The sequence below is a fragment of the Rhinolophus ferrumequinum genome, chromosome 25 (assembly GCF_004115265.2).
Source record: "Rhinolophus ferrumequinum isolate MPI-CBG mRhiFer1 chromosome 25, mRhiFer1_v1.p, whole genome shotgun sequence".
NCBI lineage: Eukaryota > Metazoa > Chordata > Mammalia > Chiroptera > Rhinolophidae > Rhinolophus > Rhinolophus ferrumequinum.
The window spans coordinates 22,927,936-22,952,226 of NC_046308.1; the positions used below are offsets into that span (position 1 = coordinate 22,927,936).

At 45.5% G+C, this 24,291-nt stretch overlaps 1 protein-coding gene across 1 annotated transcript in view; it reads left to right on the forward strand.

Annotated features, from left to right (window-relative positions):
* The window catches only part of MAPK1 (mitogen-activated protein kinase 1), an 87,859-nt gene extending 72,471 nt beyond the window's left edge, over window positions 1-15,388 (forward strand). The window contains exons 7-9 of the mRNA XM_033097341.1: window positions 4,853-4,962; window positions 6,950-7,075; window positions 11,485-15,388. Coding sequence (XP_032953232.1) covers window positions 4,853-4,962; window positions 6,950-7,066 — 227 coding nt within the window. The 3' untranslated portion in view covers window positions 7,067-7,075; window positions 11,485-15,388. The remainder of the gene's footprint in view (window positions 1-4,852; window positions 4,963-6,949; window positions 7,076-11,484) is intronic.
* The last annotated feature ends 8,903 nt before the right edge of the window (window positions 15,389-24,291 follow it).

Below are 24,291 nucleotides of genomic sequence, written 5' to 3' on the forward strand. Positions count from 1 at the left end.
CTTACAGCATTGCTATCTTTATTGTTAGTCTTTTTTTCTCATGGTGACAAAAATGGCCATCAGCAGCTCCAGGCTCACACTGACTGGTTTCCTGATAGCTTCAGCCCAAATATGGGACTGATATTCATTGCCTCTCTATCCCCATCCCTGACTAGTCATTGTAGCGAAGGGAACCCACCCAGGTGACTGTGGCCCAGCCAATGTCACCATTTCCACAGCACAGACAAGAGAGTGTGGGCAAGCCTGAGAGCTCCCGCATAGCTAGTGCAGCTCCATATGATTAGAGGGCAGTGGACACTGGCAAGTAAAACCAACAGATGGAAAAAGATGAGGAATCCTGTTCTTTCTCTCCCACTTTTGTTTATTTTTTAAAATTAAAAAAAATAGTTCATGTAAGAAGTCTGTCTCCATTTCTCAGATAACCTGCTGTTTGAAAAGCTTTAGGCTTTGTTATTGCCCTTTAAATATATATATTAATTGTAAATAGGATCATAAGCTATATCCTTTTTTTAGACATTTGTATATATTAATCTGAAGGTTGGGTGAGAGATGTCTTGGTGTAGAATTGACCCCTGGTTGTTCGCAGAATGTAAAAGAATTTACGAGACTCTACAAGAGTATCCAAAGAAAAATCTTTCGAAAGTCAAAAAGAGAGAGAGAGAGATACTGGCAAAATGGAGTGTAGCCAGGGCAGAGTCCGATGGGGGACAGCTGCCACGATGAGAAGGAGTGCTAGGGTTTTATATTTTTCCATGCAAGATGTAGGGTGTTTGTCAGCTTGCAAGGGGGCTGCTGTTATAATTGTCTTCTTGGAACCGTCCTGTTCCCATCTATGATGGATGTTATAATAACTTGCAGGGGTTGCTATTGTGATTGGGAACTGTTCTGTTCTCGTCTATGATGGGTGATGGTTAGTTTGCAGGGGGTTACCGTTGCAGTTGGGAACTGTTCAGTTCTCACTTATGATGGATGTAAGATGCTGTCAGCTTGCAGGTGTAGTGCCAGCCAGGGGATTCAGACCCAAGCGGTTAATGTTTACCTTGTTCCTGTTAGCCCACAAGCTCGCTCCTGTTAATTCTTTGCCTGTCCCCTCCTACCAGCTCACAAGCCCGCTCCTGGTAACTGTTTACTTGTCTCATCAAGAGATCTAGGCTAAAGATAGATTTGGGAGTTATTTAACACATGGCATTTGAAATCAAGCAAGAGATTGAGACGATAGAAGAATGAGATGTGTAAAAAGCTGGAGAACGTGAACTTACAGTGGGCAATGAAATAGGAACTCTTGAGAACTGTCGAAAGAATGGACAAAGAAAATAACTAGAGCAAGATGTCACAGAAACAGAAAGAGGACATGTTCAGCATTCTTCATAGAGCAGAGAGTCTTCCAATTAAAAGGTCATTGGTGACCACATAAGAGTAGTTAAAACAGTGAGTGTGAAGTTTGAAATGAAAAGGACAGAAATGACTGGTTCAGATGAGGGGGAAGTGGTTGTGATCGGGCCACATGTCAGGGTGGATTGGTTTTAAATAGGGAGAGGGTCTCAAGGTCCTTTCAGGGTGTCCATGAGGATAAAACTATTTTCATGCCGACACTAAGGCATTCTTTACCAGCTCTGTGCTGCCACCTGCACTCTTGGTGCAGAAGCAGTCGACACAGGACAAGGCGGCAGCAGTGCCATGCCCCCGCGGCTGAAAACCGACGCCAACTGCAATGAGAATGAAGCAAGAATAAGCAATCACTAATTAAATCCCATCCTTCATATGTGTCTTTTTTAATGTTCTATGTGACAAAATGGGAAGTACACATAGAACCTGTCTGCCTCATACTGAATGTAGTGGTTTTTCGCAAGGAAAAGCGCTTGTGCGGTTGTTTGAATTAGAAGCCAAATCAGGTGCTTTTTGAAATTGATCCTCAGTTTTTAAAAGTAGGGTTCTGAGGTCAGAAAGTTTGAGAAGCACAGTTTACACAGCTACGTCTTCTGACCCCACTCAGAAATTCAGGCTGAGGATGGAGGTGATCCAGGATCCAAGTTTCTCTGGGTAGATGAGATGGAAGAAGTTGTGCGATGGAGAGCCAGTCAGGTGACCCAGCCTGGGATCTGCCCTCGGAGGGGAAGGACAAAAGGCTGAACCACAAGGGTGGGGTCATGTTGCTAAGCACCCACTGAAGCTAAAGACAAAGTGTGCGTTCTGGGAGGGCATCAGGGAGAGTCTGAAATCATGGTCAGCCTCAGAGGGACTTCAGTCTTTTGAGGGGAAATAAAACCTGTATCCAGGGAAGCATGCGCACAAGCGGCGTGACTCGTGCCGTCGGAGTGGTGCCAGTGGATTGTTGTCTGGTGTGGGAGGAGGGAGGCCGGGCACTGACTGTGGGCTCAGTACCTGCCAGCTGCTTCCCATTTCTCTTCTTTTCCCCTTCTGTTACTGTGAGTAGTGCAGAAAGAGCACTTGCTGTAAAGGGGGGCTAAAGATCTAGTTATTTTTCAAGTAACAAAAAAATAAAAAAATATCTTCCTTTGAAATTGTTCCTGGAAGATTAAGGGCCTAGGATTTTTTAACCTGAAGGAACTAACATCTCTTTTAGAAAAGCTTAAGCTTCAGAAGAACATCTAGGTGCATTGAGGTACTTCCCTATTTAATACTAACAAGATTTGGAGGCAGAAGGTACCCCCCAAATGATTTAGAAATGCTCTTAGAATCAGACTGTGGCCATGCCCTCCTGGACCTTTCCCAACACAGACAGTATATAATTGGGCAAACGGACAAATGACTTCTAATCTCAAGAAATTTCTTGGGTAAATGTCTGTGAGCTCTTTTGGGGGGGCGGGAGGTTAGGAGCAGGAAATGCGATAGGTTACCTATATCACTGATAAGACTAAAACTCACTCAGCAAAAGGTGTGTCATGTATCTACACATCTGCAAGGTATTCCATGGGACTCAGATTTGAGCCGGAAGTGCCTGAGTTCTTGACCATCATGCTACATTGTCCTGACCCTTGAGAGAGCCTCCTCTGAAATCTGTCCTGTTTGTGGGCCCGAGACCCCGTGTCATGGCCACAGAAATGAACACTTCTCCTGCCCAGACAGTGCTTCCGTCAAATCCCAACAGGTCTAGATTCCAAGCTGCTCTGCTCTGCTCTGAAAAGTTCTCTAGCCTGTAAAACAAAATGTCATTGTTCCCTGATTTCTTAAGGTACACTTACGTGTATTAAAAAGATTATTTGATACGGCCAAACATAAATTTGAAAACGTACTGTTTGTAGAAATCTATTAGGTGTGCTTTTAAAAAAAACTTTTTTACAGTTCACTTCATGGACATGAGAAAAGTTCTTTGTGATGTGGTATTTCTCTTTATATCCAACATGTGGTTTGCCATATTTATTATGGCATGCAACAAGGGGAGTCATAAGTAGGAATCAGAGCAGAGCATGCAAACACGTGTGCACATACATGCACACACACACCATTTAGGGAACTCAGGCAGTAAGGTGCTTCCCCAGCCTCCACCTGCTCTCTCTCGAGGTGACTTCCTGGTACACGGGCAGTCACTTCAGAAAGTGCACTGGTGTGCTGTTCTCAAGGGTTGAAAACATTTTTTAGTAATTAAATGACTAAAATGATTTTCCTTTACCATTCTACTCTTAGGCCTTAGTGGCATTTGCTATTTTGCAGATGGATGAGGTTGATATCCTAATAAATTATAACTGCTTCATTAAGTAGATACCAGTGATTTTTTATTTTAGTGTCACTGTGTTCTGTTAAAATGTGTGTTCTTTTTCAGACTTGTAATAGATTTTCAGATTGGTTTCTTGGGGCCCTGGATTTCTCGGGGATGGCTCGGGGCTGTGAGCTAGGACTTAAGAGAGGCTGGGATAGCTGCTTATCTGCTCCCTGTCTTGAGGCTCCTCTTAGGATTTAATTTCAAGAAAGGACCGGCTGCTTAAATTAAAAATCACTGGTCTGAGCATCATTAAATGAAAGACATTTTTTTAAAAAGCCCCTTTTGCTATCTCTTTACTTAATGTCTTTTCTAACATGTATTGTTTCTCATTGAAACCTACTCCTGATGCTAAATACGGGAAGTATTCCGTCACATTTTCCTTAACCCTTGTCCCAGCCGCAGTTAGCCATGCCCTTTGGCCATCCTCATGGCTTCAGGTGATGCCTGGACACTAGCTACAGAGTCCAATGTGGTAAGCTGTTCAGTGGCTGCCCCTCTGTCTCATTACTGTTGATCCCATACTCACTTCCTGCTGCCGCAATCTCAACATAAAAAACGTTCGGCTGCTGACTACTGGCCAGGTCAAGAAAATACTTTTCATTTTGGGCCTTGGAGAAAGATGCCAAGCTGCAGAGCACACCTGGTTGCCTGTACTTCACACATGACTCTCAGCAGAACTTGGAAAGAAGGGCTGACACCACATAGAACAAGTGATTGTTTTCTTCTGTGACCTTGGAGGTCTTCTGTTGAAAGATAAACTGACCATTGCAGAAATCACTTTGAAGTTGACTTAAGAGAAGTACATATGTAAAACTTTGCTTTTGACACCTGCAAAGCAGAGTAGTGATTTAGGAAAAGTCCAGGTTTGGTAAGAAGACTTGCATTTGAATTCTGATCTTCCACTTTCAGCTTTTGGCTGATCCCATCACTTTTCTGAGTCTGGGTCCGCGAATGTTAGATGGTCACAGTGTCAGGAAGCTCAGAGATGTTTGGCACTCAGTATACCGGCTGTTCCCCCCACGCAGGCTTAGCTCAGTTGTTTTCAGGTCACTTTACTTAAACAGGAAATGGAAAGTATTTCAGTGACTATTCTTTTGGATTCTCACCACTGCAAAACCTTTCTCTTTGTAGCTCTGGATTTACTGGACAAAATGTTGACCTTTAACCCTCACAAGAGGATTGAAGTAGAACAGGCACTGGCCCACCCATATCTGGAGCAGTATTATGACCCAAGTGATGAGGTAAGAGCCTGTACTCCTGGCTGCTTCTGCAGGGATGTCTGTCAGCCAGCAGCAGGCCCAACCAGGATGGGCCCAGATACCATGCTTAGATTGTCCTGAGAAGGACATGGTGCCATACTTGGTCCTCCCACCAAGCCCATGTTGTCTGCCTCGAGGAGTAGTGCTGTCAGCACAGCTCAACCCCTCCCCCATCCTGCAAGTCCCTTCCCTCAGAAAACTTCCTCCAGGCCATCTGCAGCAGGGATGCCTAAACGGGAGCACAGATAAGGAAGGGGTCCGAGGCTGGAGACCATTGTCATGGTCTTTGGCAGGAAGAGATACCTGAAACAGAGTGCCCACCCTGAGAATGGAGAAGAGATCCACTGCCTGCTGGGTGAGGGGTGTTGTAGAGTGAGGGGGAGAAGTCAGCCTGGACAGTTCCTATGGTGGCATGGTGACTCCACATCTGGTGTGCCTCCCTGGAGGTGGGGACACGAACCTATTGTGGGAAAAGGTGAGTCCAAAGGTGGGTGTGGCGGGTCTCCAAAACATTCTGGGCATCCAAGCAAAGGTAAGAAAAATGCAATATGAACCAAAGTTGGGACCTTTCTAGTTGAGGCTCATATGCATAGAAAACAAGCCTTTATAGACTCCTGTTTTTAAAAGAGGGAGAGCCAAGTGGAGTGTATTAAAGGGGAAATGAAAGAGAGGAAAAACTAAAAGCTAATAAAGAGAAAGAAGAAACCAAAAAGAAGTATTTATTAATCACCTTTCCCTCCTACCTCTATCCCCTCCTCTAGAAACAACTGAGGCATCTTGCAAAGATACCTACAACGTAGTAAATCACAGGGAACTTGGTGAGAGTATAAGGTTTGAGGCTATTACTGGCCCTGTGAGGTAGAGATTTCCAAAGTCCCTGTGTCCTATTCAGAAGCTGGCGTGGTACTCCATACCCAGTAGGGGGTTGGAAGGATTGGAAGAACGGTGTAGGTAGGACACATAGTGTCATCCCACACAGAGTCACCCTTGAGGGAGGGCTAGCTAGCTACTTGTTTTTTTCTCGTGGACATGAATCCTTTTCCCCTTTTCAAGAGGTCAAAGCTTAGTGCAGATTGTGGGGTCCATGTTTGCTTCCCCTAAAGGCCTGGTATGACGAATACGTGGATAAGATCTGGGAGAGCCTTATAACTACCAGGCATTCAATGATTGACAGCTGGTATCGTCATTAGGTCAATTCTATAACGTTGCATTTGTTGGGAGTACTTAAAATATAAATAATATTGACTAATTTCATTTTTTGTAATTTAGTACATATGAGGCTTCTTTGACATAATTAGTTTAAGAATGTACTTAAATAGCTTTCTGGTTATAGACTCTCTGTGTGCTAAAAAACAGAAATGAAAACTTGCAGGGAAAATACAAGAAAGATCACTTTGTAGTCTTGTAACAGTTATTAAAATCTTGGAGTTTTCCTTCCTAGTCTTACATTTCTGTATCTAAAATTTAAAAAGTAAAATAGGGTTCCTTCTGTTTAATACAAGCATGGACATTTTCCCATGATATTAATCTTTCTTGCAGCTTTATTTTTAACAGCTCTATATTTCTTCATATAAAGATACTGTAATAATGTATTTAATCAAATGCTTTTATTTGAGTACCATGGGTTTTAACTGTATAAACATACTGCCACCACCCCCATAAAACAAGTTTTCTGTGATTTCAACTTTCAGTGCCTTAAAACATTGGAAAAATTATTCTGGAATAAGTTCAGATGAACGCTTGGAATGGGTTCCGTTGCTCCCCGTCCGTTTATTATGTACTCACAAGAAGTGCGCCTTCAGGAGCGTTGGCACAAGTACATACATCCACACCATAGCTCTCGTCTTTCAGTAGACATCAATCTTATATAAATTTCAGAATCTAAGCCATAGTTATTTTATGAATCAGTAAGCAGTTGCCTTGACCATGAAAGCCGTTGTCTCACTAAATGGTTTATTTTCTCTGACAGCCCATCGCTGAAGCACCATTCAAGTTTGACATGGAATTGGACGACTTGCCTAAGGAGAAGCTCAAGGAACTCATTTTTGAAGAGACCGCTAGATTCCAGCCAGGATACAGATCTTAAATTTGTCAGGTACCTGGAACTTTAACAATACAATAGACAAACCCTACTGGGTGAGAGAAAACATCAATTAAAAGTTATTTAAAAGAAAGAGGCGTTTCCATGGGCTTGCGTGGAAGCTTCATGGGCTTAGATTGTAAGGGGTGGTGCACAATGCAGTGATGCTGGTAGATTTTTAAAAACAAGTGCTCAAAATAAAGAAATGCAAATCTCGATTTTAGAGAATGTGTAGGAGAGAGAACAGGGCTTGCTTTAGAACTCTGTAGAAGTGAACACTGAAGTAAAGACTTACAACCGAGGGTTGAAGCGTTTGCTGGGGAAATGCTTTGGACAGACCAGCGTGAGGGGCTGGAGGTGTCGCTCGGCAGGCAGCACTGTCTTGTGCAGACGACAGCAAGGGGCGAGGGAGTGCTGTGATTGTATTGGAACAGGAGGCCACCCTGCCAGCATTATGGAAGAGTGGATTTTGCAGTGGTACACACTCGAGGGTTTCCTCGCTGGATCTCTATTCCATTCTCTCATGCCCTGTCCTTTTTATTTTCACATATATCAGGGTCTGGGGCAATGGCTCAGGCTGGGGTCCTGGTTGACTCTGTTGGGCAACATCCAGGCTTGAAAGCAGAAGCTGCTCAAGGTGTTTCAAACTGTGGGCGTGTGATCTGTCAGAAGGCATTAGAAGGGCTGGAGGGCAGGGCAAAGGGGTAGGCAGGGTGACCTGCAGATCGGTAACTGCAGAAGGCTGTCCCCAGTCTCCAGCAAAAGGTGCAAAAGAAAAATGGTGTTAGCCAGGGTCCTTGATCGCCATGCAAGGGAGGGCGCTTGGCACCCACTGTGGCTTCAGCTGTTAGAGCATCACCATCCCGAGGAGGGGTCAGCAGCCTGTACTGCCGCTGACGTCAGGGATCTGGAAGCGGAAAAAGGAAGGAAACGTGGCTTTTCCTCTCAGTGCCTGCCTGCATTGGCAGAATCTCCCCAGAAGCCAACCGCCAAGGAAGTCCAGTGCAGTTGATAGGTTTCCAGCCCTGTCATTAAGAATAAAGGACAAGAGAAGGGTAGAAAGTTGCTGAGAACAGACATGGCCAGCTCAGCCACAGCCAGGCGGAGTAAGAGCGCTGGGAACAGTGCTTTCAGAAGTATGATACCAAAGCAGAAAGGGTTGGAGCAGGAGCCTGGGTGGGAGATAATCGCCAAACAAATCTATGAGACCAAAGTGTCTGTAGGTTTGGACTAGGGCTGTGTGGTGAGAAGCAGTGAATTCAGGAGACGGGAGGAAAGGCAAGTCTGAAAGACTCCAGATTTTCTAAACCTCGCAACTGGGGATCAGGAGGAGGTGCTGGCACTGCTAAGCCCTTGCTTAGCCTGATGTTCACACTGGACACCCTAAAAAGACAAACTCGAAGCAAGTGAAGTGTTGAGGAAGCCCGTGCCTGGGCAGAGTCTGAATGAGAAAGAGTGAGATTAGCAGCTGCTGAGGAGGACAGAGTCCTGCTGGAGTTGGATTCACTTCTCTTCCAACCTCACAGGCATGCCAATGTATTGAGGTGATCTGCGCGGTCACTCACTGACAGGACCCAGCCATGTTCATACCTTGAGTCCCCGTGGGACTTCCTTCCTGGCCCCTCTGCTCAGTGTTCACAGTGGAAAGGATCGGCCCTCTCTCGCAAGAGCCTTCTCTTCCCTCCCTGTGTCTGCACAGGGTTGGCTGCCACCAGGTTTTGTAAGTCAAGTTTTATCTGGCCCTTTACAGAGCAGGTTTGCTGACCTTCGGCCTAGCAGATGGAGCTGAGCAATATATATCTGTTGCCCTTCTTCCTTCACAATCCCTTTAATAGGTCATTTTCCTGAAGCCAGCTGGTGGCCTCCATTTCCCCGCTCTTTCAGTACACACATACTGCATGCTTACTCCGGGCCAGGCTCAGATACTTGGGTGAGCAGAACAAACAAGACCTGAATGTGGCCTCAAAGAAACACCCGGTCCCATAGGGGACAGAGATACACAGAACTGTCATCCACATTTTTAGTGTAAAAGAGCATCTGGGGTTGACATAGTTATCAGTTCGTCATCATTCGATGAATCACCCTTGAGCACTTCCTGACGCCAGGGCAGAGGGAAACAAAGAGGAATGAGACCCAGGCTTCGCTTTCCCGCAGCTTGATGGCTGGACATGGGAGACGCAAGGAGCCGGGTGCAGTACCGTGAGTGCTGTACCAGGGGTGGGTATGGGCCCCAAAGACTGAGGAGGGCCAGCATCGCAGAGTGCTGGGAAGGGGCCCTCCACTGATGGAGGAGGGGCACAGCGGTGCAAAGCCAGGGAGTCAGGCTCTGCCTGGGAGCCCCTGGAGAGCCTGTTGTGAAGAGGCCACAGCCCAGGCTTGCGAAGGATCCCGCCTGTCCCTTGAAGATAGTTTCAGATCCTGAAGCATTGGGGCAGGTGATTCTGGGGGCAGTAAGGATGTTGGGGAACCTAGGAGAGCAGGGACCCATGGGACCTGCTGGCCAGGCTGCTAGAGGAGGACGGTGCAGTGAGCACAGGGAACAAGACAAAGACGAGGGTGCTCCTGGGGCCGCAGGACATGGCTGCTGGCTGGATGCCTCCTGCAGTCTGAGGTAGCAGGTGGGGACCAGGGTCCACCCCAATTCTGAGAGCCCAGGACTGGGGCTGTTACCAGTGGAGAGAGGTGGCAAAGGCAGGCGCTGTGTTTAGTTCACATCCTCCAGAGACACAGAAGGTGCAGTACATACTTATACCTGATTTTTTTCCAGTGCTTTTTAAAATGGCAATTTTCAACTATTCTGAAACGTTGAGAGTTTTATAGTAGAATCCACATTCCCACCGCCTAGGTTTCTATGATGAACGTTTCACTTTATTTGCTTTCTCACATATCTGTCCGTCGTTCCTCCACATACCCATCAATCCATCTTATTCTTTTCATGCATTTCAAAGGAAGTTGCCAAGATCTCATCTGACTTATATTTAGTCAGTAGGTTTGGCTGCAGTTCAGAGTGACGTACCTCTAAATAGAGGTCATTTCCCATTTCTGAGCCAGTCTCCCCGTCACAGTTGGGCCATCACACCCATATTTCCTCCCCCGACTCTTGTAGTCAAAAGCCCCCCATCTGAAAGTGCTTTGTGAAATACCGAGGTGACATTCTGCTACATCATCATACTAGCAAACATTTCACACCAGTTAGGGTCTCCAAGGAGAAGATCGATTGTGTCTGCGTTTTGACACACTTGGTTACCCTCCCGGACATCTTAACCAGGCTTCCTCATCAGAACCAAGACATAGAACATGGCTTGAGTGGCAGTGTTTTCACTTCTCCCAAAGATAATACAAAACTAATGGAGACCTAGGGATGAAGTTAATTCATTCCATACAGTGGATGCTTTAGGCAGTGAGTGGTTCTAAAGTGTGGTTTGTCTGTGCCCCACCCCACCGCAATCTGTGTTTTAATAAGCCCTCAGATGCTCACGTTTGAGAACTACTAGCCTATAAATTAATGGTTAGAGTAGATTTAACTCAGAATATAATTTCTCCAAGTAAAATAGACACATCGGGATAATGAAGGGGGAAATATGCTTCTTGTACTTTGTATAGTGTGGCGCTCCTGGTGGACCTCTAGAGGTGGTCCATTTGCAAACATCTGGAGAGCCAGGTGAATGCTGTCAAGTGGAGAAAACAAGTGAAGGCTGTCATCAGGTTGCCACCTGCTGCCTGTCAGGGTGCTTGTCTTGGAGGCCTGGCAGGAAAACAGATGCCAGACCATCTTCTGCCCTGGGAACCATGGTATAGTTCCCTGCCTTTCCAGAATCCAAGCCTGCCGACCTCACACTTCAACCAGCACTTGGTTTTGCTGTTCTCCTGTGTCAAAGTCAGAAAACTTGAGGATTAATAACAACATGCTCTCTGCTGCGTGTGTATTTGATTTCGTCCTACCTGGTCATCCAGGGAGAGGGAGACTTTATTAAGACTAGGAGAGGGAGAAGAGTTTTTTGCATATAGACGTCTGTTTTACAAGGCCCTCAGGCTCTGATCTTGACCATTGGAGTGGTGAGTATTGTGTGGTTAACAAAAGGCATCTTGGGAACACAAGCCAGCTAGGCTATGAGTCTTCCCTAGGAGGGTTATGGAAACATCCTCTGAGAAATGTCTGAGAAGAGGTGCCTGCAAAGGGAAGGCGAGCCCCGCCCCTCAGAACTGCCATGTGTTATGTGTGCCCACGTGCTTCCAAGTGAAGTTACCTTTTTGCAGGTTTTTTCCTTTGCTTTGTCACTTTTCCGTTTTTCTTGATGTTGCCATTGGTGATGTTTTAATGCAGTTCGTTCTTTTCACTTTAACCATTTCCTGATGCTGCTGATGATGTTGTTTTAATGTGACTCATTCTTAACTCATAGGTTTATTTGTTTGTTTTTCAATAGGACGAGGGCTCAGCGGACTGGACGTGCTCGGACATCGGTGTTCTTCTTCCCAGTTCTTGACCCTGGTCCTGTCTCCAGCCCGTCTCGGCTTTTCCACCTTGACTCTTTTGAGCCGTTCGGAGGGGCGGTTTCTGGTAGTTGTGGCTTTTATGCTTTCAAAGAATTCCTTCAGTCCAGAGAACTGTTCCTGGCACCCCTGTGTGTGTCACCCACTGGTGACCTGTGGCAGTATGTACTTTCAGTGCACCTACTGCTTACCGTTGCTTTAGTCACTAATCGCTTTCTGGTTTGAAAGATGCAGTGGTTCCTCCTCCTGAATCCGTTCTTTCATGACACCCGCTGACCCATGCAGTCACACCAGAGATAGTTCTTTCCAAATTGGCTCTTGTCACTGGCATCTCACTTTATGATAAGGGAAGGCTACTACCTAGGGCACTTTAAGTCAGTGACAGCCACTTATTTGCACTTCACCTTTTCACCATAACTGTTTCCCTGAGCAGGAACTCTTGGAAACACCTGCGATGACGTTGCAGCCTGCAGTAAGTGCTCCCATCCTGGGAATCTGTGGGGGTACTGGTCAGCGTCTTTCCTCCTATCATGTTAGTCACTAACATATTTAAGGTATGTGCATTTGCCCAGCTGTTAGAAAACTCAATCATTTTTCTAAATAAAAAAAAGATGTACTGCACAGCAGTTTACTCTGTAGATTTACTATGGTTACTTGTACCATTTATAGAGGTATAACACTTGCCCACATGTGTTATATGCAGTACTGAGTGTTTGTAAGACTTATGCAAAAAGCTTTAAAGTGGCAGCTTCACTCGCGATTTAATGAGAGAGGTACAAAGATCACAGCAGGTGCTCAGGAAAGTGTCTGGAGAAGTAGCCAGCAGGACGCCCGTTGTCCCAGGGCAGAGCTCCACCTGCCAGGGTGTATACACCCCGAGCTGCATCACATGGTGTGCCACATTCAGTGCCAGAGGATTTAGCAGAGAGGATAAACACTGCGTCTTTAAATGAGAAAGTGTACAATTCTTTTTCTTCCTACAGCATGTCAGCATCTCAAGCTCATTTTTCAACCTACGATATAACAGTTTGTAATACAGCCTTCATGAGCTCATGACATGGAGCACTGTTCTGTCGTCAAGTACTCTCAGCCATTTCTGATTACTGCTGAGCTAAAACCATCAGAAAAAGCTAGCACTAAGTCACGTTTGGAGCTCTCCCATCTTCCCCTGATCTCTCTAAGTATTTGTCCCGCCACTGCACACGGTGGCGTGGACTCGGTGTTCTGTCCCAGTGCGGTGCCTCCTCCTGACTCCCCCACTGCTCTCTGTGGTGAGAAATTTGCCTTGTTCAATAATTACTGTACCCTCGCATGACTGTTACAGCTTTCTGTGCAGAGATGACTGTCCAAGTGCCACATGCCTATGATTGAAACGAAAAATCTATTGTTACCTCTGAGTTGTGTTCCACGGAAAATGCTATCCAGCAGATCACTTAGGAAAAATCATTCTATTTTTAGCTTTTCATTTCTCAGCTGTCCTTTTTTTTCTTGTTTGATTTTTGACAGCAATGGAGAATGGGTTATATAAAGACTGCCTGCTAATATGAACAGAAATGCACTTGTAATTCATGAAAATAAATGTACATCTTCTATCTTCATATTCATGTTAAGATTCAGTGTCGATTTCCTCTGGATCGGCGTGTCCGAATGGACAGTCAGGTTCAGTTTGTGCTTAGAACAGAAATGCACACAGGCCTCGGCTTCCCACCTGGGCACTACCCCAACACTTTGGTTTACATGAAATGATTTAGAAAGCATTTCTGTAGGGTCCTTTTTTCCCCTCTGCACTGCAGAGATCTTTTCTGACATGTTCCTTATTCAAATCATAGGTCTAAAATATTATGTCAGACTCTGATGAAGAAGCCCAAATGTCTCAGGTTGGATTCTCTGGTTCTTTCTAAAGAGGGCCTGCCTGTGTGTCCCAGAGCTGCGGCCAGGCATGGCTGAGCACTGGGCAGGGCTGCCCACACCACCCGGCCCAGGGTGCTGATGCTCACACCACACAGGCTGCAGAAGGATGGCTGCCTCATCCTCAGAAATCACAACCACATCTAGATTCTTGCCCTACAATACATGACCTTCACCACCACGCTGAGAGCTGCCATGTCAAGATCCACATAGCATTGACAGGATATAGATTTGACTGTTACTTGATACATTGATAAGTCAGTTTCCATTTTAAAAGGAGCATTGAGTTTTATTACTCTTGTTTCTTTGTACTTTTTCATTGGAATGTTAGTATTATTGTGAGGTTAATTTGCAGTCCTCTAAAGAGAAAGCCATAGCCTTGGTTACTAATCCCTGGGGACTGTGGGCTCTTTCCCTTCCCACTCGCTGGTACCGTGGAGTCAGATTGGCATGAATTCACTAATTGCATTCTAGAATCACTGTAGCCGTAAGTTGTGTGCTTTTTATTCATCATGCCAAACTTTAACATGTCAGAATTGTCATAACCAAGGTACCTGTGAAAAGCACTGGCTATTATGTGTGGTAGACTCACCATTTGGATCTTCTCGCATCTCTAAAAGTGTACAGATTAGGTCATAAATTTATATTAGTGATACCAAATGCCTCCATGATTAGTATGCTTTCAGACTAACGGCTTTTTTGGTGTCTAAAATGTAAGCAAAAAATTCCTGTTGAAACATTCCAATCCTTTCATTTAGTGTGAAATAAAATCCCTAACAAGCCGGTGGGATGGATGTGAGAGAACTCACGATGATAACTCTGTGCTGACACAAGTCTTCAAAGCTCATAGAGACACGCAGACCATTTTGATGCACAGATTGAAGAATTTTACTGTATATGTGTGCAGTACACAGTGCGTGGTGTGTTCATGTGATTCCTTCTGCTGCAGGCGTAGGTGATGGGTGTGGACGTAGGTACCTGTTAGTTTTCAGGAGCCACACGTGGTTCATCAGTGGTTGCCTCTAAGGAGTCAGACAAGTATACTGCCCACGCCGCGTGCCACGTAATATTCAGACCATTCAGAGGAGACTGTTTTACCTTTGTTTGCTTATATGTTAATACGGTTTTTAAATTGGTAACTTTTATATAGTATGGTAACAGTATGTTAATACACGCATACATATGCACACATGCTTTGGGTCCTTCCATAATACTTTTATATTTGTAAATCAATGTTTTGGAGCAATCCCAAGTTTAAGGGAAATATTTTTGTAAATGTAGTGGTTTTGAAAATCTGAGCAATCCTTTTGCTTATACATTTTTAAAGCATTTGTGCTTTAAAATTGTTATGCTGGTGTTTGAGATATGATACTCCCATAGTGCAGATGAGAAGCTTGTAACAGTAAACTAAATATGTGGTTTCTTTCACTGTAATCCAGGTCGGCAGAATGGATCAGAAACAATGGAATCCAGAGGGAATTCTCTAGGGTTGCACCAGGTTTACCTAAAGCTTGTTGCCTTTTTGTGCTGTTTATCCGTGTAGAGCACTCAAGAAAGTTCTGAAACTGCTTTGTATCTGCTTTGTACTGTTGGTGCCTTCTTGGTATTGTACCCCAAAACTCTGCATAGATTATTTAGTATAATGGTAAGTTAAAAAAAAAAAAAGTTAAAGGAAGATTTTATTAAGAATCTGAATGTTTTATTCATTATATTGTTACAGTTTAACATTTATTTGTGGTATCTGTGATTTGGTTAATCTGTATAAAAATTGTAAGTAGAAAGGTTTATATTTCATCTTAATTCTTTTGATGTTGTAAACGTACTTTTTAAAAGATGGATTATTTGAATGTTTATGGCACCTGACTTGTAAAAAAAAACTACAAAAAAATTAGAATCATTAAATTGTGTCCCTGTGTTACCAAAATAACATAGTACTGTGCATGTATAGTTTAATTGGAATTTCGTATGTGAAAAATAAGAACTCGTCTAATCCTTTATTAGAACGGTTCCCAATAAGTGTGTCTTCCTGATTTGACTTTGCTTATAGTAATTAGTGATAGAACCATAAGCTGGTGCTCTGCAGTTCGTTGGGATTTTAGTGCTTCATCGGGTTTTCCAGATTATTCTTCAGACCTTTGGCTATAAAAGGAGAAGGCGGCAGTGTGGGATTCCTAACGCAGTGCCCACGTGCATCTCGTCTCACCTTCCTAAAGTTAAGCGACTCTGCCACCAGGACAGGTGTCATTGGCAGCCTTTTTTCAGACCAAGAAATCATGAATATACTAGGGACTCTTGGACATTTGGTTCTTGTCAATATTGGACATTGTGCGGTAACATACTTACTTGCAAGACAAAGTATTGGAAATATTTCTAGTGTGGTGTAGAAAGAGCACAGGTTTTGGGCCCATAAAACTGGGTTCAGAATCTACCCTCTGCTTATAACTACAGCTCGTTTTGTGCGGTCATTGTGCTGCTCTGTGCTTCAGACCCTCAACTGTAAAGTGAAACCAATCTCCTTCCTCTGGATGTGGTAAAGATTATGAAAATACATTCAAATGGTCTAGTATAGGATCTCAAAACAAGAACTCAGCAAATCTTCCTAAATTCTTACTTATTTCTTTAAATTTTGTTATAAGGTGACACTAAAATGTCTGCTAACCAAACTAACTGCTTTCTATTAATCTGAGAGAGGAGAACCTGTCCAAAACTTTCTCCAGGAAAATGAGTTGATTCCACCTAAACGGAGTTTGTGATGAGTATTTGATACACTCATAGGAGTATAGCATTTGCTTTCCCTTTGACAGATTTAAATTCTTTGTTACCCAAATCCTATAGAAAGCGATTAAAATAATCCTCTTCCTTATTTAACACAGGAATGTATAATAATCATATTCTTTTCCACTGTAATTATGATGAGCTTCTTGCCTTAGCAGTAATGCAGCCATTCCAGTTGGTGATAGGGACCAGCATCTTGGGTAACCCAGTTTGCTGTGTTTAATCAGAACCAGAGTATTCAGAGCTGACCAGTGACCACAGAGCAGTCCTCTGAGAGGAGCAGAAACCAAACCCAGGTCATGGGGTTACAGCAGCTGGAGACCGGAAGCCCTGGCTGGAGAGAGGGAAGGGAGTGGGTGTGTCCACAGAGAAGCAGTGAAGGGATGGGTTCTCAGGGGAGCGGGCTCAACCACATTTGAGTGTGAGTAGCGGGAGACTAAGGGGATGACGGAGCTGGGCCGTGCAGGGCTGAGGGCAAGTAACGAGGGGGTCAAAGTGGACATGGGACGTGGGGGCTCTTTCTGAGTCTAGCACCAAGGACAGCTGAAGACGAAGGTCACTTTCTAGGTCAAGAGGAGAAAATGGAGTGAGGCTCTGCCCCATGACATGTCTTTTTCAGGTGAAGTGGGGAACAGTCTGTCGAGAATGAAGAGCCACCAAGGAAAGCAGAAATAGGAACGCCCACCACTGTGCGGGCCTGGTGAGGTGACACTCATAAGTGAGCTAGACCTGTGGAGCCAGGACATTTTTCTCTGGCAGTGATGTCGTTAGCTGGGTAAAGCAGAGGCCCAAAGGGCCTAGGAAAGGACAGTGAGGTGACTGACCACAAGGTCTGACATGCAGGCCCCAGCACTGCTGAGTGGATGTGGGAGGTGTGGAAAGGTAGGAGGTGGTGGTCAGATTCCCGTCATGTCCAAGTTTTTTGAAAACGGAGCTGTAAGTGTTCTGGGACCCAACTTTCCAACACTGGTGGGGTGGGGTTTTCCAAACAATGCCAAGCAATTCTTGGGACAACTGTGTGTCTCAGAAGTCAGCTCCATTCTGACGCTGTCTACCGGGAGGTAGCGTCAGATCCCACTTAAGACCTCTGTCCCATAAGACTGCCTCCCGCCCCGCACTTCAGATGCCAGTCACAGACCCAGGTTGTTACCTGTGCTTCTGACCAACTGGCTGTAGATCAGAGGTTCCCACAACTTCCGCCTTGGGTTCGATTAATCGACTAGAGCGGTTCACAATGCCAGGAAACACTTGCATGTACCAGGATGCGATAAAGGATACAGATGAACAGCCAAATGAGATTCGTAGGGCGAAGTCTGGGAGGGTCCCAAGTGCAGGAGCTCCTGTCCCCATGAAGTTGGGGTGCGTCACACTGCCATTGTGTGGAGGCTCCCCAAACCCTGCACTTTCGGGATTTTCATGGAGATTTCCTCATGTAGGCGTGATCAATCATTAACTCCGTTTTCAGCCCTTCCTTCTCAAGACAAATGGGGGGTGAGAGGGCTGAAAATTCCAAGCTTCTAATCATGGCCAGGTCTTTCGAGTGACCAGCCCTCATCCAGGAGCCCACCCAGAGTCACCTCAGAACAAAAGAAAGGCTTATCACCCAGGAAACTTAAGGTTTGCAGAAGCTCTGTCAGGAACCAGGGTCATAGACCAAATGTTGGAACAGAAGACACTCCTAGTCCTCTTACCACCTAGGAAGTTAGGCTGGTTTCAAGAGCCCTGTGTCAGGAACCAGGGGCAGAGACCAATATATATTTTTCTATAATCTCACAGGCACTCAGCGTGACAGAGCCTGGGATAAGTGTGGAGAGCAGAAAGTTGTCAGAGTTAGGGCCATTCAGGGAACTGTGTGACCAGCACTGGGTGTTGTCACCCTGGGGGGTTTTGATGTGACAGGAGGTGGTCAGTATTGAGCAGAAAAGGAAGAGACCCTGTCCACTTTGAGTCACAAATCACCCGGTGGAAGAAACCGGTCGTGTGGATTTCCTTTTGCTTGACTTCATGCTGATTTACTAGTCTCTTAGATCAGACCAGCAGACAGTACCTGCCATATACCTGATGCAAAGCCAGCACTGGTCTGTCTGTATCAAGGACAATTCCTGTCTTCAAGGAAATCCCTAATGTTGCAGATCTCAGCAGGAAAGGGAAACCTTTCAGCTATAAAAGGCCGAGAAGCCCTATGTCCAGTGGCTTTGTGATAGTATTTCTGTGGTGTCCACAAGTGTCTAGATTCAAAAGCTGAATGATTACAACAGGAATTTGAAAAATTAATCCTCATCTAGAAGAAAAGTTGTGTGTCTTTCTGAGAGAATCAGACCCTCTAGGTCATCGTCACTCTCACGTGGACTTGAAAGCCCCCAGTGCTGTGGGGGCTTAGAGAAAATAGGGACCTCCTTATGTTGAAATGAAAGGCATTTTTAATCACTAATGCCTGGAAGAATTATTTTCTGTTTCCTTCTTCCCTTTCATCCTCCTTTTCCTGATTTCTTTCTAAAATTGAGAATCTATATAATAATGTCCTGTGTTCACACGTTGGGTGTAGAAGTGCTTTCCACTCAACCGACTGAGTTATGTGTGGTGCTGTGTCCTGACTCAAAGCTGGTTCAGAACTGCAGCCTGTGATGTGCTGGGCTATGTCCAAAGGCTGTTTGGTAACCCCAAACAGCCATGCTGTGGCTCACTGGCTTGGGAAGGGAATGTTGAAGAATAAAAATGTTAGGGTAGGGGAGCACCTAACTGGGCGGGAGTTGGGGAGGATTACTCTTGAACTTTTTGGCCACAGGAGTAGGGGAGCCAACACATGTTTTAGTAAAACCAAAAGGTAACAAGCCTGTTGTCAGCTGTGGCAACGAGTGGGAAGACCAGGGAAGGCACATCTGTGTAGCGGGAAGGGAGAGTACAGTGGCCAGCACCATGATCAAAGCTTTCAGGCCTGGGCACCGGAGGGACGTCTGCTGCAGACTGCCAGTGCGACACATGAGCTGGCTGTCCACTTGCAGAGAACCACCGAGCTGATACCGAGGCCAGTTTGGAGAGTCAGGCAAGGACCAGTGGCCATATTACCATTCCCAGGGACCTGTGCTCCCTTTTTTGTTTCCTTTGAATCCAGAGTGCTTATTCCCTTCCCAAAGTTACCACTACCTCCACACTAAAACGTTCCCATTCCGAGAGTATGGGGAACTGACTGACTATAGGCTAGAGAATGGGGGTTTTCTGAGTTTGGATCAAATACCGAGGGAAGATGAGGGTACTAGTGCAAGACCAGGAAGAGACCGTGATGGGTACTGAGAAGCCAACGCTGATTTAAAGAATAATGTGTGTGTTTCTTTTGTTGCTTTTGAAAAAGGATGTCTTTGCTTCTCTTACACATCCCACACGGCATTGGTTTTTAAATTATCACCGGTGCCCTTTCATGAAATGAAATCAGCAAAAGTTCACCTGCTCTGAGTAAGCAAGGGTGGGGCAGCCCAGCACTCCCACCTGTCTCCTCCCACAGAATAGCATAATGCTTCTGCCCTAGAGGAACCAAAAAAATGATCGCAGAGTGCCTGCCACCAAAGACAGCAATTGAAGAAGGAACAAGGCCGCAGATGAATGACAGTTAACACCTCCACGGTGTCCAAGGAAGGGCCAGCAGCAAGGGAGTCACCACCAGCTGGAGAACCTCGCAAGTAGATTAGGTAAGGTCATTCTGGTTTAAAAGTGCAGGAAAAATGATAAAGACCACTAGAGAAGTCATGCAAATAAAGGCTGGGGTGGGGCAGTAGGTAGTGAGAAAGATGAATTTAAAGGCAATGGAGAAGGAAGCATCCAGCTTTGGTGCTGGACCCCGGGTCAATGCAGAGGCAGCAGCCACTGCATGCTGTGTGCCCTGCTCTACACGAAACAGGGCTGCCCTCGTGGCCGTGACAACCTGGCAGGGAAGACAGGCGATAAATGAACAGTTATACAGAAGTAAAAACTACAAACACGCTAAGTGCTTAATGGAGAGCAAATGCAGGCATGAGATAGAGGCACCAACTGGTACATTTAAAAAGACACTGCCACAGCTAATCCCTAAGTCTGCAGAGGTAGATGTATCTTCTCTGAAAGTGTCTTGGTTAAGAAGGAAATGCTGGGCCAAAGCAAGTTTCAAAATGAGGGAGTTGAACTCTCAGTGGTGGCCTCCCCTGGCGAGAAGGCACTGGGGAATAAAACCGGGCAGGGACAGTGTTGGCTCGTTTTGCAAACTCTACTGCCTGCGATGTGCAGACAAAGTATTTTAGTGAAATCAGAAGGACAAAAATGGCAGATGATGTCATGACAAAAGAAAAAACAGAATGCCTGAGCCTGTCTTGCCTGTTTGCTCTCACAAATGAAGGCAGCCAGGGCTTATGCATTCACCTCTGCCCCCAGGACAGTTAGCAGGAGAAGGGAGGGTGGGGGTGGGGAGTGGGGGCTGTCCCGCCACCAAGCTTCTCTCCAATGGGAAAGGAGGTTGCAGAATCAACAAATCTGAGAGCTCCGTAAGAACAAGTCAGACCCAAGGCAAGTGTTCTCTGTTTTCAGACAGGATGGATGAGACTATCTTGCCAATAGGCACTAGAGACCTTATTTGATGGGTAATGGTGGGTTCACAGCGGCTGACTCTCTGCCCTAGGTTGGCGTGTGACTGCATTGGCCTGTGGGGTTTGGGAAGCACACCGAGCTAGCACGGACACCTTCACCCTCTCTGTTGCTCACATTTCCCACACCACGTGCTGTGGGGCTGCATGTAGGTGTAAGCTCCCGGGTCTTGACATGCTGTGGTCGTGGGAGGGTGCCCTACCTGAGATCAAAGAACACAGGTCTCTGTGGGCAAAGGAATTCCAAAGGAAAGCAGTCGCACCCCCAGCCACCCTGATGGGCCACTGTCTGGCCTCCAAGCGGTTGACCAGGTCCCACCTGGGTCCAAGTGCCAGGTTTGTTTGATTCGCTGCTCCAGCGAGATGCACAGATGAGTTGGGGGTCAAGTAGAGAATGGGACACAATCTCGTCCTCACTGCTGAGTACCTGAGGGACTTCAGGCAAGGCCATCGCAGCCCTCAGTCTCTGCTGGTGAAATTGGGCTGACAGCACCTGCCTGCCAGCGCCTCTAGGAATCACGAGGACAGGTGTGTCCTACGCCTGCAGTGGGTTCCACACCTGCACTCCCCTTCCCATTTCATTTGTTTTCTGTTGGTTTGGCTCTGCATTTTGTCTTTTCTTGGAGTAACAGATGTACATGTTTTGGTTATGAAAGTCACGTCAGACCCCTAAGGAAGCCCCCACCCTGCCACTACTATCTCTGGTCCTCGGCACCATGTCCCCACCATTTGTCCCACTTCGACATCAGTCACAGGGAATCAAATCACCAGGTCACAGTGATCTCTGTGAAACCCCTCCTGCAATGGCCCCAACCTGGCTCCCCACCCACAGCTCCAGCCAACTGATCCCATGCCCTCTCCCCACCCAGCCCTGAGGGTGAATTTGCTCCCGGTGTTCTGGTTCCAGTGTCAGAACAAATTGGAGGACAGAGAAAGGGCCCAAGATCACAGGCCAACAACCAGGCCAGGAGCAGGGCACTGCCTCTCCACTCCCACCCTGTGGCAGCTCTGCTGCCACACGGATTGGCCTGACAAATTGTCCCAGTGTCCTCAGATTCAGGTAGCATTCTGGTACGCAGGGGAACTTCTATAGTGCAGTCAACAGAAAGGTGTGTCAAGGACCAGCCCGGTGGCTCAGGCGGTTAGAGCTCCATGCTCCTAACTCCCAAGGCTGCCGGTTTGATTCCCACATGGGCCAGTGGGCTCTCAACCACAAAGTTGCCAGTTCGATTCCTCGAGTCCCGCAAGGGATGGTGGGCTCCGTCCCCTGCAACTAAGATTGAACACGGCACCTTGAGCTGAGCTGCCGCTGAGCTCCCGGATGGCTCAGTTGGTTGGAGCGCGTCCTCTCAACCACAAGGTTGCTCGTTCGACTCCCACAAGGGATGGTGGGCAGCACCCCCTGCAGCTAGCAACGACAACTGGACCTGGAGCTGAGCTGCAACCTCCACAAGTAAGACTGAAAGGACACCACCTTGAAGCTGAACGGCACCCTCCACAACTAAGATTGACACACTGTTCTCCTTCCCCATTAAAAGCATTAAAAAAAAAAAAAAAAGGTATGTCAAGAGGTGTCGTACTTTGTATTACTTTGGTTAGGGAATCACTAGAATTAGAGAACATTTCATGAAGATGCCATATTACATAGTAGGGAGGCTGCATATAGGCCTAAGAATTCTAAGACATTCCACAAAAATCTTTCATTTCACCTGTTCCCATCGATGCCTTCTTCTGTTTACGCTGCAAAAAGTAGACTTTGAGCTGTATTTACAACTGCATTCTACCCCCCAAGACTCTAATATGTGCATTGAATCTGGAAAGCAGTTAATATTCCTTTGTCAGAATTCTCTCGGATCATGGGGAGCCCGTATCTCTCATTGACTGTGGTTCTCAAATCCCCTCTTAGTCACTTCCTGATCCCCACATCCCCTGAGAGCTCCTCTCCACCAAATCTGGCCACTCAGCCCCTCTTGCTCATATCCTTATTGTTTTTAGTAGACTTGTTTTTAGCACAGTTTTAGATTTACAGAGTGATTGAGCTGGTAGCACAGAGTGTTCTGCATACCCACTCCTCCCTCCTAGGCACACCTCTTCACCTTTTCCCTAACCTCCAGCAACCACAGATCTTTTTACTGTTTCCACAATTTTGCCTTTTCCAGAATGTCATATAGTTGAAAGCATACAGAATGTAACCTTTTCAGACTGGCTTCTTGCATGTAGTGCTGTACAGTTAAAGTTACTTTGTGTCTGTTCATGGCTAGATAGCTCATCCCCCACCGCCCTGCAGGTTCACTGAGATATCATTGACAAATTAAAGTGTACATAGGTAAAGTGTACATGATGATTAAATATACATGTGCTTTGTGAAATGATTACATTACCACTGTCAGGTGATTCACACATCCATCACTTCACATAGTTAGCTTTGTGTGTGTGTGTGACAAGAACACTTAAGATCTACTGTCTTAGCAAATTTCAAGTATGCAATACAATATCATCAACTCGAGTCCCCAGGCTGTACATTAGATTCCCCAACATTTATTCATCTTGTAATTGAAGGCGTGTACCCTTTGACCAACATTTCCCCATTTCCCCCACCCTCCCAGCCCCTGGTAACCACCATTGTACTCTCTGTTTATGATAGCTCATTTATTTTCATCACTGAATAATATTCCATTTCTTGGATGTACCACAGTTTATTCACCTATTGAAGGACATCTTGGTAGCTTCCCATTTTCAGCAATTATGAATAAAGCTGCTATAAACATTCATGTGCAGGTTTTTGTGTAGACATGTTTTCAACTCATTTGGGTAAATAAATACCTAGGAGCATGATTGCACCAGGCACAGATGTTTTAGGGATGAAATTATATGAATTCTCTGAAATTTCTCCCAGAAAATAAAAGCGGAGAGAATACACCTAACTCATTTGATGAGGCCAGCATTACCTTAATATCAAAACCAAGACATTACAAGAGAGGAAACTACAAACCAACATCATTCGTGAAAATAGATGCAGAAATACTCAACAAAATAATTAGAAAATCAAATTCAATACTGTGTAAAAATAATTATACACCGTGACCAGGTGGGATTTATTTCGGGTATGCGAGGACTGGTTTAATACTTGGAAATCAATTAATGTAATCCATCACATCAACAGGCTAAAGAAGAAAAATCACGTGATCATTAATGGACGCAGGAGAAACATTTGACAAGATCCAACACCCATTCATCATAAAAACTCTCAGCAAACTACTGAATAGAGGGGAACATCCTCAACTCGATAAAGAACTTCTGTAAAAAACCTGCAGCTATCATACTTAATGATGAGAAACTACATGTTTTCCCTCTAAGATCAGGAACAGGTAAGGATGTTTCCTCTCACCACTCCTGTTAAACATCATACAGCAACCTAGTATTTTGTATCCAGAGAAATTATCCTTCAAA